At 35.5% G+C, this 14,652-nt stretch overlaps 1 protein-coding gene across 1 annotated transcript in view; it reads left to right on the forward strand.

The window, feature by feature from the left end:
• Positions 1 to 13,790, forward strand: part of LOC122362645 (inositol 1,4,5-trisphosphate receptor type 2-like) — a 69,048-nt gene extending 55,258 nt beyond the window's left edge. The window contains 9 exon segments of the mRNA XM_043264189.1: positions 254 to 418; positions 1,273 to 1,456; positions 2,039 to 2,113; positions 3,881 to 4,005; positions 4,450 to 4,615; positions 5,492 to 5,614; positions 5,617 to 5,651; positions 11,487 to 11,648; positions 13,111 to 13,790. Of these exon segments, the coding sequence (XP_043120124.1) occupies positions 254 to 418; positions 1,273 to 1,456; positions 2,039 to 2,113; positions 3,881 to 4,005; positions 4,450 to 4,615; positions 5,492 to 5,614; positions 5,617 to 5,651; positions 11,487 to 11,648; positions 13,111 to 13,194 (1,119 nt within the window). The 3' untranslated portion in view covers positions 13,195 to 13,790.
• Positions 13,791 to 14,652: the final 862 nt, after the last annotated feature.

The raw sequence follows: 14,652 nt of genomic DNA on the forward strand, positions 1-14,652 counted from the left end.
CGTTTTGTCTTATTTATTTTCCCACTATGCACACTTTATGTAGTTAGGTGCAGCTATCATTTTGTTTAATTTCATTTACTACCATATGTGATTAAGTTTTGAAGCCCTTTTCTCAGTTTTTTTTTTTCTTGCAAATCAAATATTTTATTTAATATGTGCATAAAAGACAGCTTTAACTAAAGGCTGTTGAATATTTTGATGTGATCGTAAGGATGCTAATACTATAGCATTATCTTCTAATGTGTTTTCACAGCTGTTGAATAAAATCGTGTTCCTGGTTAGTTTTGTGGGGAACCAGGGCACATTTACACGAGGTTACAAAGCAGTTATCATGGACGTCTTCTTCCTTCTGCATGTCAGTTACGTCATCGTTTGCACGCTGGGTCTGTTCGTACACGAGTTTTTCTACAGTATCCTGGTAAGACTTCACATCTTTTGCAGTACAATTTTTTAGCAATAAGTGAAATGAATGATTCATTTTTAGGTTAAAAGTGTAGTCCAGTGAAGCTTGCTTTTAAGAGATTTTTTTTTTTTGTATTTTTATGGCTTTGGATATTAATTAAAACGTTTACACAGTCATTTAATACATTTATTGAGTCTTATTTTACTTGTTTTATTCCTGCTTCTATAAACTGGACAAAAATCATGAGGTTAATTACAACTTGTTTATTTTATTGACCATTATTCTCTAAAAAGAGAAATAATCTTTATTACTGTAAAGTGTATATACTACCCGTTCAAATGTTTGTGTTGCAAGTTTTATTTTGATTAGACTCTTATGTTCACCAATTATGTAATACAGAAAAAGAGCACAGATATATTATAAAATATTTAAAATAACTGTTCTATTTTATTATATTTTAAAATGTAGTTTATTTCTGTGATGGCAGAGCTGAATGTTTAGCTTCCATTTATCCAATCTGTAGAGTCACGTCATTCTTTAGAAATGTTCATAATATGCTGATTTGTTGCTCAAGAACAATTTCTTCTTATTAAGGTTGAAAACAGTTGTTCTGCTTAAACAATTTACAGCTTTTCCACAAAAATATTTAGTTCTATGAGAAATGAAAAGTTCAAAAGAACGTTATTTATAACATTTGTGTAGTAGTATAAAAGTGTTTGCTGTCACTTTTGATCAGTCTGATGCTAAATGAATCATTTTTTTTCAGATTTAGAACAGTGACAATTTAAATACATTATTTATAGTTATTTCATTTCGCACTCGACATGTCTTTTTAATATCCTGCTCTTTCTCTTTTCTACTTCCTCTAGTTGTTTGATCTTGTGCGAAGAGAGGAAACGCTCCTAAACGTGATGAGGAGCGTGACGAAGAACGGCCGCTCCATCTTCCTCACAGCTGTTCTGGCTATCATCCTGGTCTACCTCTTCTCCATTGTGGGCTTCCTCTTCTTTAAAGATGACTTCCTCATGGAAGTCGACCGCCTCCCTGCTATAAGTAAGCACGAAGTGTACATTGTGTCCCCGTCAAGCTCTGGTCTGCTATCTTTCCAGACGCTTAATCTGTAGAACTTGTGGTTTTAGTCCTTCGTTTCATATATCCCAAATGCCCTGCTAATAGGCAACCCTGCATATTATATGTGTAAACACCTTAGCATGAAGAGCACTAAAATGACTCTTTTAAAGAGATTAGCACATCTGTGCCGTATTCAGCATGTACATTCGTGCACATGTCAACATATGAGAGTTTGCGTGTGAGTGTTTGTATAAACACACATGGCCTTGTAGCTGTGTTTAGGTGAGAGAGGACCTGCTAGCACATGGCACCTGTTGCATAACCCAGCAGTGGCCACACTCCCTTATGTAATCACTTCCTCTGTGCACTACATCACTGTACAAGCACTGGGGACAGAAAGGGCACACATGCACACGCGTGCACTGGAATACAACACATGGTTTATTAAAACATTTTAGTCCTGTTCACTTTTGAATTAACCATGCGCTATGAATGTAGATTTGGACATTTTTAACCGAAAACTATATATATAACGCATGTATATTTGTTTGGTGTTTCTTTTAGAGAGGTTGAATGTAAAGGAGTCTATGAACTGCCTAAGTGAAGGCTGTCCTAACTCCCCTTTTAGTTCTCACCACGGTAAGTCACCGTTTCTACAGTTTTAACGATTTCTGGACACTTAGGCCACACGTGAAATATATATGTCCTTTTAATAAACAAAACATTAAATATAGCAACCTTTTCTAGTTAAATGCGTCACAAAAGGAATCTTGCAAAAACTTTATAATTAAATCTAAAGTAATAATGTTTAAAATGAAAATTAATTTGGACACACAGTGGTTTTCAACTTAGTTTTTTTTTTTTTACACAGTTGCCAATTGGTTTAATATATTTTCCAATTGGTTTAATATATTTCAAAAACAAAAAAGTTATGAAACACATTGTCAAAAATAGTCCATCTGCTGTCAATCAGCAAGGTATGAAGCAACAAGAAATTTTTATTTTGTTTACAAAAAACAAATGACTTATCACTGTAGCGCCGCCATTTTGGAGAATATCCGCTTGACACAAACTCCGTACAGTCTTTTGTGTTAGTCAAGACACACTTTTAGATTTTTATGCTTTCATTTGAACAAAAAGCTGATGCAGAATAACATATGCAGTTTGCATCTTTTATGGGTTTGGAACCCCATAGGGGTAAGTGATTAATAACATTTTTATTTGGCGGTGGTGTATCCCTGTATGTTATACTTCTTAGGGCCAGAGTTTATCATATACATCATTCAACCAAACCACGAAATGTGTGCATTTCAGCCATGTAAATTCAGCATATCAGCCATGTAAAATTTAAAATTTTTAAAATACTTTAATTTTTAATTGATTTGAGTGTAATTATTGGGAAGGACTTCAAGAATAGTTCAGTATTTACTGTGCAGCACTGAAGTTTCTCTTTTGATTTCACCTCTGTCTCACCCATCAGCTGAATTATCTTGCATAATAGTGGTGACATGTCATGTGATTTGCGTGTGCATGTGTGTTTATGGTTTTCCTAAGTGTTTGTTTGTAAAGGGCTGGTCCTGAGTATCTGTTATAGAGGTTAAGGTGCTGAGATGACCCGTGAGAGTGTGTGTGTCTGTGTGTTGAGGAGATGACTCATATGCTTCTTTGTTCTGCTTTGCCCTGTGAGTCTTTAAATATCACCTGTTCTTCTAGATATCAGCACGTGCTCTCTCTTTCTCTCTCACACGCTCACCCTCTTTCTTTCTCTTGACCTCTGCTGGGTCTATCTCTGTGTCCTCACTTATTCCTTACTTACTTTTCCATTCTCATTCCTTTGATCTACCTGTCTTTCTTGCTTTCTGTCTTTTCTTAGTTTATACACACAGACACACACACGACTCGCAAATACAGTGGAGTCCACTAGTGCAAATCTCTAAAATATCAAATTTGCATTTAATAGAAATAGAAAGATGAATTGACTGAACAAATGTAACACATTTTAAAGTATGTTTGATCTGAGTAAATGATTGTCAATGTATAATATTTAGTATTTAGGTTCAATATGTGGTTATTAATTTAAATAGACATCTAAAATTCTGAAATATTTACAAAATAAACCTTTAGAAATATAAAACTATAATTATATCTATATAGAACAACTAATTTTACTATATTGTGTGTGTGTGTGTGTGTGTGTGTGTTTTAATATATACATGTATTTAGTTATTTATAAAGCTTTACGTTTAAATAAATAAATAAATAAATAAATAATATATATATATATATATATATATATATATATATATATATATATATATATATATATATATATATATATATATTCATAAAAATTTGAAACCACACAGTGCCTGTATATTTCTGTGTGTATGTTCATCCCATTGGAAGAAGAGGATGAAGACGGTACAGAGCGTGTGTGTGACACCCTGCTGATGTGCATCATTACTGTTCTGAACCACGGGCTGAGGAACGGAGGAGGAATCGCAGATGTTCTGCGCAAGCTCTCCAAAGAGGTGAACAGAATATCATCAACGCAGCACACTCAGACATGAGAATCGCCAATAAATCCTTTCCAGCGTCACTAATACTGTCAGTATAATCCATGTTTAAAGCTGTGGAATCTGCAGGCATCTGTACATCATGCTTTTACAGACCCCTGCATTCGGTTCTACTTTTTCTGAGCATCTGTCTTTATGCTTTGAAGCGTTGCAAAATCAGTCACACCAGCTTCAAAGGGTCTATTTTAGGGATGATTGAAAACTGCGGATCAATAATGGATAAAACTGTTTTTTCAGTACTCTAGGACTTTTTGTAAAAACTGCTTTTAGAAATAAAACACAGTGTGTTCATATATATATGTGTGTATGTATATGTGTGTATATATATGTGCGTGTATGTGTTTGTATTTATATATCCATATAATCTCAATTCACAAATCCCTTACTATTGCTTCTCAGGAGCCCATGTTCCCGGCACGTGTCGTATATGACCTCTTGTTCTTCTTCATTGTCATCATCATTGTGTTGAACCTCATCTTTGGTGTGATCATTGACACTTTTGCTGACCTGAGGAGTGAGAAACAGAGAAAGGAAGAAATTCTGAAGACCACCTGCTTCATTTGTGGTATGTGTTATTCAAAGGAAACACATTTTGAGAAACAGAATCAGTTAAGCAGTCATAACACTGATCCTTGCGGTAAAACACAAAGATATTTATTAGAATGTCTGAGCTATTATTTTCCATGTTAATCAAAATAGTAGTAGTTGGTGGTCATTGAAATCCTAAAAAGAGCATTTTTTTTTCAGTGAATCAATAAATGTCTGAATCCTAAATTAGTATGATTCTTTTAGAAATTGGTGTGAAGTATTTTTAAGTCTTTATTCTCTTTCACAAATTCAATTCAAGTTTATTTGTATAACGCTTCTGATACAAATCATCGAAAAGCACGATTGACTGGAATATCAATTTGTAAAGTCAAATAATAAAAGTTAATAGTAATTAATAGTTTAAAGTTACAATAGCAAAAAGTCTCATTCATCAGGGGCAGAGTGAGGGCAGAAAATTGTCCACTAGAACTAATGTTTTTTTTTTTTTTTTTTTTTAATTGTTTAGTGCTACAAAAGTGTAGAATATAGCCTCTTTAAATCAGCTCTTTTCTACATCTGCACAACAGCAATCTTAGAATGGCTTGGAACTAGCCAGTGGGGCGGCTCTAAGCAGATGTCATGCCCTGTCACATTCTGTTACTCTGACTGCCTTTGAATTTGTATATGAGGTCTGTGACAGGGCTTTTTATTTGATGGGTTCAACTATGATCATGGTGACATTTACTCCATTAAGGAGGGCATAAAGTCTATGTTAAAGTATTACTGATGTGGAGAAAGTTTTATAGTGACTATAAACTGTGGAATACCATGAATAAAACAATTGATTTTGAAAGACGGTGGTTGGCTTTTTCTTTGAAGAACCTTTAATTTTTATTATCTACTCATCTTTTAGGTCTTGAGAGAGACAAGTTTGATAACAAGACAGTGTCGTTTGAGGAGCACATCAAGTCAGAGCACAACATGTGGCACTATTTGTACTTCCTGGTCTTGGTGAAGGTGAAGGACCCCACAGAGTACACGGGCCCGAGAGCCACGTGGCCCAAATGATTAAGGTTAGTTGATCACCGCATTTGGTGCCATGATGCATTGCATGATACATTTGGACACTTTCTGATTATCACGTTCATAGTTTATGTGTTTTTTGTTTTGATGGAACACCTGCGTGAACCTGTTTTCATACATCAACTATTACTTACCAGGCCAGTTGGTTAAATGTAAAAATAGAAGCTTGTTTCCACCACACAATAGAAAAATTATAAGATTATATTATATTATTATTATTATTTTTTTGCTAAATTCTGCACAATTGCGAGGAACTAAAAACTGAGATAAATCTGAGTTAAATTAGCATCCTCGAGTTCAAATTATAATTAAAGTAAAAATTGTGAAATATAAATTTGGAATGGAAATTCAGTTTAAATTTGCAGTTCTCAGGAAAAAAGTAAAAATTGCAATACATAAAATCTAAATTATGAGTTTACAACTTGTTATACATTTATGAGAAAAGCAGAAGTTGTAATGCAGTGAAATTTTGACCTTTTCAAATGTCCAAATATGTTAATCAGCTGACTTCCTTTCAGGAATGTTGTTTGTTTCAGTTATGTCTGTGCCAATATGTCTGACATCATTTGACTTGTCTTGTTTTTATACGAGATGTAATTCATGATTGACAATGTGTCAGCTATATGCCATTAATTCATGAATAATACGTTTATAAATATTATAGCACTTAATGGTACAATGAATATTATACAACTGGAGTCTTGTTTACGTTGTTATTTTTGACATTGTTAGAATTGACAAACCAAGGACTGTGTGTGTGTGTGTGTGTGTGTGTATTTATATCTCTGACTCGACTCTAAGCAGACTGTCTTCAGTGTGCAACAAAGGAGACAGTGAACTTCCTTAAAGTTTGTGCGTGTGTAAAGAGAGAGAGCTTCTGTTTCTGCTGGTACATACATACTGTACATAGGCTACATAAACTATGCAGTCAGCTCACTAAGGCTGCATTTAAATTAAAATTAAATGTTAAAATCACATGACGATTCAGAAATCATTCAAATATACTGATTTGGTACTTAAGAAACATTATTATCAATGTTGAAAACAGTTGCAGTGCTTAATATTTTATTTTACTTGCATTTAAAAGTTTTTATTAATTTAATTTAAATTAAAAAAATTTAAATGGAAGTACACAGTAGTTAATATAAAATACTTAATATAAAGTGTCCTAAACTACTGTGTACTTACATTTAAATTAAATTTATCTATCTATCATATTTGTATATAACACCAAACCTGTCCCTGACCTTACTCGTATCCCATCGCAAAAACAGCAAAAGTGTTACAATATGACCACTATAAGTACATTGTACTTATTTTTTGATGTAAAAGTGTAAAAAAAAAAAAATCTAAGTGCACTGTTAGTGGCAGAGGCTGATAAGCTGCAAAGAGCCAAAGTTTGCCCGGTTTATCAGCCTAGCCAATAAAGCAGCATGTTAGTAGACAGGTGTTTGTATTCTGTGGAAATCTAAAGAGCTTTTTGCAGGATTCTGCAGGCGCAGATTCCATGAAGCACCACTGATGACACAGAGTTCTATTAGTACTATATTAACTAATTACTGTGACTTGCTGCAAACACAAGGGTCCTCATTAAAGCTGAGACGGGAGAGATGAGGCATGGACAACGCATAAATAAAGCTTGTTTAGTTTCCTCTGTATTTGTTCCGTCTCATATAAGGTTCTTTTGTAGTATAGCAGGCGGCAGGAAACAGTAACTGAATGCAGAATGCTACAGTCTTTTAAATGAGCGTGTAGCTTGTGTATGTGTGTGTGTGTGTGTGTGTGTGTGTGTGTGTGTGTGTGTGTGTGTGTGTGTGTGTGTGTGTGTACTCCAGTCACCTGAAAACACAGCTAATGCAAATCTCTGCAAACCGGCTCACCCTATCATCTCTGCTCGTATTCAAAGAGAAAAGTGTAGCATGGAGTTTCAGCTGCAAGTTTACATTGAAGCAGGTGTGTGCGTGCGTGTGATTATCACTCACAGACTGCTGGAAAGGAGAGTGTGAGCAGGTACTGCAGCAGTCACAGCATTGTTATGTAACCCATCTCAAGTGGCCTGCTATTAGCTCAGCCTATCCTCACACGTGCTTTCCTGTCCCACACACACACACACACACACACACACACCTGCTATGCTGCTCATTATCACACAGTGAGTCAGGCGTCTCCTTGGCAACACCATCGTCATGCACTGTCGGCAGGAACAAGAATTTAAAAAAAACTCCTCGGCCTCTAGACTTGCGATCAATGCGAGTTCAAAGGTCACGTATTCACCGCTGGATCCGCTTCTCCCAGCTGGGCGTCTCGGGCTGTGTGTGTGTGTGTGTGTGTGTGTGTGAACGGATGACTGCAGGAGTGCGTGTGCAGCGACCAGCCATGCTAATCAAACTGATTATTGCAATCATGCTGCTATTTCCAGAGCCGGTTTGATGGCAGTGCTCTATAACCGCCTTTCCATTACAAAACAGCAGCTTTATGGTGATGAGAGCCGAGGACACGTGATCTAACGATTATGCTGTCTGTCAGATGGGAAAAGAAGTTTAATGGCACTTTAATGACAGCTCAAATACCTTTCCCACTCACAAGTATGCAGCAGCGTTAATGTGCTGAAGCGTGTATGACTGTTTGTCCGTTTGTGAGGTATTAGCTATTTGTGATTTAGTGTATTTTTTTTGACATTCAAATATTGTTGTCTTAGTTGCAGGTTAATTTTTATGAATTTTGTTGTTTGCATGCACTAGCATTCAACGGTTTGAGGTTGGTAAAAAAAAAAAAAAATGTAATGCTGTAAAGAAGTCTCTTATGCTCACCAAGGATGCATTTATTTGATAAAAAAATACTGTAAAAAACTGTTATATTGTGAAATATCATAACTTCTTTCTTATTCGTATCAATGTTAAAAACAGTTGTGCCGTTTTTTTTTAGCAACCTTTAATGAATAGAAAAAAAAAACTAAGGGACAGAATTTTTATTATCAGTAATGAATGTGTATTTGCTTATGTTAATTTATTTAAAAACAGTGCTAGAATTGATATTTATTTTATTTCATTATTTATTTAGCAATTTATTCTGACCAATTACATAAAATTCAAATTATGTTTTTACTGTGTTTTTCATCAAATAAATGTTGCGTTATTGAGCTGAAGAAACCTAAAAAAAATTCTACAGTATAATTTGTTAACATTAGTTAATGCAGTAATTAACAATGAGCAATATTTTTTTACATCATTGGTCTACACTTCTTTATGTTGCTTGCTCATTTTAATGTCAATTCACTCTGTATTAATTATTAATCAAGTATAATTTAATGATAATTAAGGACTAAACCCACTCCAGGTTAAAAAAACAATTTCCACTAGCTGTTCATAACAGTGATGTTTTCTTGTTGCTTTGTTTTTTAGCCCCATTTGTATCCTTTAGTAAAAAAAAAAATGCGGTGGTTCATGAGACTCAAAGCCTCACAATCTCGTCTCTGTTCATCCGTCCTCACTTCACCTATGTTTTCCCTCTTCCTTTACTGTTTTTCATAGATTCATAATGCACCATCCCCTGGAACCAATTAGCAGCAGCTCATTCCTAATTCAAATTTTTCCTTCCTTCCTATTTAAGATCCCACTGAAACCTTCGGCAAAACCAGACTTCTCTCTTCCAATAGAGAGAGTCGCGGTGCCCCGATCTGACGTGAAAGCGTGCTTGACCTTGTTCATTTCGCCTGTTTCTTAGAAGAGCATACTGTTTATCCGGTGTGTTTTTCTTGGAAAGCTGCATTCCCTATTGTATAGCAGAGAAAAGCACCGTGTTCTTATCAGAAGATGCGCGTGCCCGGGTGTGTCACCTCGTGAGCGTGCGTTTCATGATTGTGTAAGGGAAGGCAGTCTTTTCCCACCTCTAAACATATCCTGGAACTCTCTGTGCACCTTGCAGCGCGCTCCTGTCAGGCCGACTGTGAAAAGCACCTTACATAACTGCCGTGATGAGTTACCCCCCCCCCTCTCCTTATCTCACACACCCCAGACTAGATAAACTCATATATATACACGCTAATCACACACACACTCACACACAGCAAATTGTAGAACGCAAACAAATATCTTGTACGTGAGCTACTGTGTGGGCGCACACACTTTACAAACAGAATGACTCACTGTTATTATCTAAAACATTAAAAAAAAACTCTGACTGCGGTTCATTTGCATGACTACTTCCTGTTTCTAGAGCCGTCTTTGCTTCCAGGGGTTTAAAGTGTCCAGACTTACCTCTATATGCTTTAGCTTTTGAAAGAAAAAGCTCGAGGGGGTTTCAGCACACTGGTTCATTTTCATGAGCTTGCTTTTGTAAATAGATATGGGTCATGATGATGATCAACTTTGTCGTCCATGCTCTATTTTAGTCAGGCGATAATTCGCAACACAAAGCCATTTAACATTTTAATGTAGTCTGGGTCTCATTTTCTTTTTCTTTGTGATGTCAAATATCCTGTCCATGTTGATGAGTCTAATTTGGATAGATTGAGCTTTGCCGTCAAAGGAATGAATTGGATTTTAAAATGTATTATAATAGAAAACTATTTATTTTAAATCGGATTAATATTTGACAGTGTTGCTTTTTTACTTGTTTTTTTTTTTAGGTGAGCATAAGGGACTTTTTTCAAAAATATATAAACTTCAGCAGCAGTGTAAACTTACTGTGAAGCTTCTATACACAACCTGATCAAAACAGATTTGTGACCCATTTTTGAGGCCTGCCGTTTTCCGTTGCTTTTTAGAGAGGCAGTTTCTTGGTGGCAACATGCTGTGCTTTAGTGTGCTACAGACTTTGAGGCCTTTAACAGCAACTGTTATGCAACAAAACTCTGCTGCTTAACTTGCACTGTAGAGTGCGAGACTGTCAGCAGGGTAAAACATCCTCCAATAAGTAGTGTCATTAAATCATAGAGCCATTAAACCAGCCTTTGTAACTCATTCATCACATTCAGCAATGATTTGTAGGTTTTTTTAACTGAATTATTTATTTTCAGCATTATTGGTTCTGAAAATGTGGTATATGTATATAAATAATTAAATATATATAATATGTATGTTTGTGTGTGTGTGTGTGTGTGTGTGATTTTTATTTTTTTTATATATATATATATATATATATATATATATATATATATATATATATATATATATATATATATATATATATATATATATATATATAGAGATATATATATATATATATATATATATATAGAGATATATATATATATATAGATATATATCTCTCTCTATATATATATATATATATATATATATATAGATATATATATATATATATATATATATATATATATATATATATTTATTTATATATGCCTATTTATAGATAGATATTAGATAGAGATATAGATTATATTGTATTTCAATTAGAAAAGATTTGGAGTTTTTGCTTAATGTATTTCAATTAGAAAAGTTTGGAGCGCTGTGTCACATGATCTTTCAGAAATCATTCAAGTATGATGATCCTCTGCTCAAGGAACATTTCTTATCAATGGTGAAAACAATGTTACTTATTTTCACTGTGATTTAAGTAGAAGTGGAAACTGATTATTTTTTTTTCATGAGTCTTTAATGAAAGAAGTTCAAAAGAACAAGCATTTATTTGAAGTAATTTTTGTGGCATTGCAAAAGCCTACTGTCACTTTTGATCACCTTGCTAAATAAGGGGATTAATTTCTTTTTAAAAATCCAGTATGTCTGAATAATGTTTACTGCAAAATAGTCATTTAGATGTTTTTGAAGTTTTCCAAGCGGCGTTCACATCTCCCATGTTTCCTTCAGGAGAAGAATCTGGACTGGTTTCCGCGGATGAGAGCCATGTCTTTGGTAAGCTCCGAGGGAGAAAGCGAACAGAACGAGATCCGATCGCTGCAGGAGAGGCTGGACACCACCGTGGGTCTCGTGGCTCAGCTTTCTTCCCAGCTGTCCGAGCTTAAAGAACAGGTAACGTGCAGCACGCGGGGCAGCCCGGTTTCACAAAGCAAAACAGTGTTTTTCTTCACGGGGCCTCTGAAGTGTTTACTATTAGGCCTTGCTGTGGAAGTGCGTCAGAGCAGGGGTGGGGCGGGGCCCCGGGGCCATATGGATGTTCCGGCTGTGATCCGCTGTGTCGGATCACAGCCATCACCTGCCTGGACCACATGTGATTCCACACAAACAGTTTAACAGATTCACATGACACAGGGAGAGGGAGAGCTTTGGGATGACGTTGGAAAGAAATTGCTACCCCAAGGCCCAATTTTTTTAAGTTTCTCACTAAGGCCTGCATGTTTGTTTGACCTTTTATAGACTTTAGATTTGAACTATACTTGCACTTGAACGCACAGAAACTGCAAAGTCATTGGGAATCGGCACAGATCCAAACCAGTGAGCCTGAAACGGTGGAACCGGAAATGTTAACCGCGCTGTGGTTCCCCTCACATCTTCCAGCGGTCCTTTTGATTCCTGCCGGTCACGAGGAGCAGGCTTAGTGTAATTCTCCTGGCAGCGCTGGATGTTAAATAACTTATTAAAGTGATTTCTTCTCCGACAGCCAGGCCTAATTAAACAGATCCTCCTCACCTCTCAGCTCGAGCCAGGCTGAGATCCAGCTCAGATGCGGTAGGCGAAATCCGAACTCGTCATGTGTTCAGACAAACAAGCTCTCTCTGATTCAGCGTAGCACACTGTGTTCCACCTCCGTTCTCTTGGGCTGTTTACTTAGAAGTTCCTTCTCTTTGTCTGGAACGGCCATGAGGTCAAAAATCAAAAAAGTGACCCATGGAAGAAGAGGTCAATTTGATTTTGATGTTGTAAAGGAATAATTCAGGCAAAAAATTGTCATTGTCATGTCGTTCCATCTGTGGAACATTGGATTAGTTTTGAAGAATGTTGGTTACCAAACAGTTTGTCTATCCTTTTAAACGGACTTCACGTCGAGAGTGTAGAAATTACACTCTAAAATGGTGCTTGTGGAGGCAACCTGATCAATAATTTTGCCTGTTATGTCAAATTAGCAGATTTCACTGTGGAAAAAATCTATTGTCAGTGGAGTAGCTCAGAAGTCACTTTTGAAGCAGGTTCAGTATTAGAAGAAGTGTCAGTGGGGAAAAAAGTATCCGCTTTGGTTGCTAGAACTTATTGTTAATTTACAGTTAAAATCCTTACAGATAAAATCCTACATTTATAGTTCTTATATATTAACATTTAAAATATACTGATACCCACCTTACAAACAGGTGATGGAGAGAAACCAACATGATTTATTACATTTTTTTTAACAATTTTTTTTACTCATAAAATGATTGATTTTTTTATTTTATTTTATTATAGCCTTGTGGGATAATTTTGTCTAGGCTGTAATTTGATGCAACTGAATTGGCTTCCCTGTTTGTGTGTGTGTGTGTGTGTTTCTGCACATGTACAGATGACAGAGCAAAGGAAGAATAAACAGAGACTGGGCTTCCTGGGACCATCACAGATGAACCATCAGATCCCCCCTGCACACTGAGGACGACTCATCGCACCTCTCCACACACACACTCACACACAGATGCTGATCTTCACACCATGAACAACACTACACTCATGGTGATCTCACACTTTACATCATGACATGACAGTCGTACGGTTACAACCTACAGACTTGAGCACTGGTTGTGTTTGGGGGCTCACATCAGATGACTTTGTCTTTGGAAAGGCTATCTGATTTTTTTTTTTTTTTTTTTTTTTTTTAAAGCATCAAGTATTAACTCCCTCACATTTTAATTGTCCTGTCCATAACTGGAGTATTGCTGTAATTCAATGTGCACTTTAGTCTGTGCTGGAATACCTGAAGAGATAAAGTGCCTTCAAACAAATTAATAGTGTTTTAGAATTCAAATTCACAATTTAATGAAAGATATAAGACTTGGAAATTTTATTGTCTCATAATCAGACAATCGTGTCACCAGTCGTGTCACCTTCTACAAAAACGCTAGTCTTAACTCTTTAAATAATGATTATTTTTATTGTGTATTTTATGTTGGGGACGTGTCTAGCATATTTGTGCTTGCCTTATACAAAATTGTACAGAAAATAATAAAGAATTTATATTTGGTATTACAATGGTTACTCTGTTTTTAAACCGTTTAGAAACCCGTAATATTTTGAGTGTGAAAGTTTGTGAAAATAATTAATTTTTATTTTCATGATATTTAGGCATGTATGCAAGGATTGGGAATATCTGAAGATAAGATGGTTCTATAAATACAGAAAAAATACAGAATAGTCACATGATCCTTACGAAATTACTCCAATATGCTGATTTGGTAGTCGGGAAAGTTTTCATGCTATTCTCAATGATGAAAATATAATTTATAATATGAAGGTATCTGTGAGCAAATTCAGCTGACCTATGACCTATTTTCATGTCAAGTCATGACCCACCAGCGGAAGACCACTGTTCAGGAGAGTAACCCGAACTTGATCGTGTGACAGTATATTTAGACTAGTTCCTTCTTTTATTTTTAAAGCCAATATAGCAGTTTTTTTTATATTTGCAGCTTAAAAATTTACACAATTAAGTAGTCTATAATTAAAGATAAAATTGCCTTGTAATGTTATTAGAATATTTTTTCAAATTTTTCAAATATTTTCTAAAAACCTACATCTATAAACAAGAGTTTATACGCACCGTTAGAAAAAGTCAAGTCTAATGTGTATGATGTTGATGGGTCATTTATACCAAATGAGATATCTTGAAGCAATAGTTGACCCAAAAATGAAAATTGACTCACCCTGAGGTCGTATAAGATGTAGATGCATTTCAAATTTAGCAAGACATAACTCGCTCGCCATCATTAAAGGCACGCAAACCGATTCAGATGAGATGACAAACACTCAGCTTTTCATTTCACGAGACGTTCATTGATGTTCTGGAGTTGTGTGGGTTATTGTGATGTTTTTATCAGCTGTTTGGACTGCAGAG

Source organism: Puntigrus tetrazona, chromosome 18, assembly GCF_018831695.1.
Source record: "Puntigrus tetrazona isolate hp1 chromosome 18, ASM1883169v1, whole genome shotgun sequence".
In the NCBI taxonomy this organism is placed as follows: Eukaryota; Metazoa; Chordata; class Actinopteri; order Cypriniformes; family Cyprinidae; genus Puntigrus; species Puntigrus tetrazona.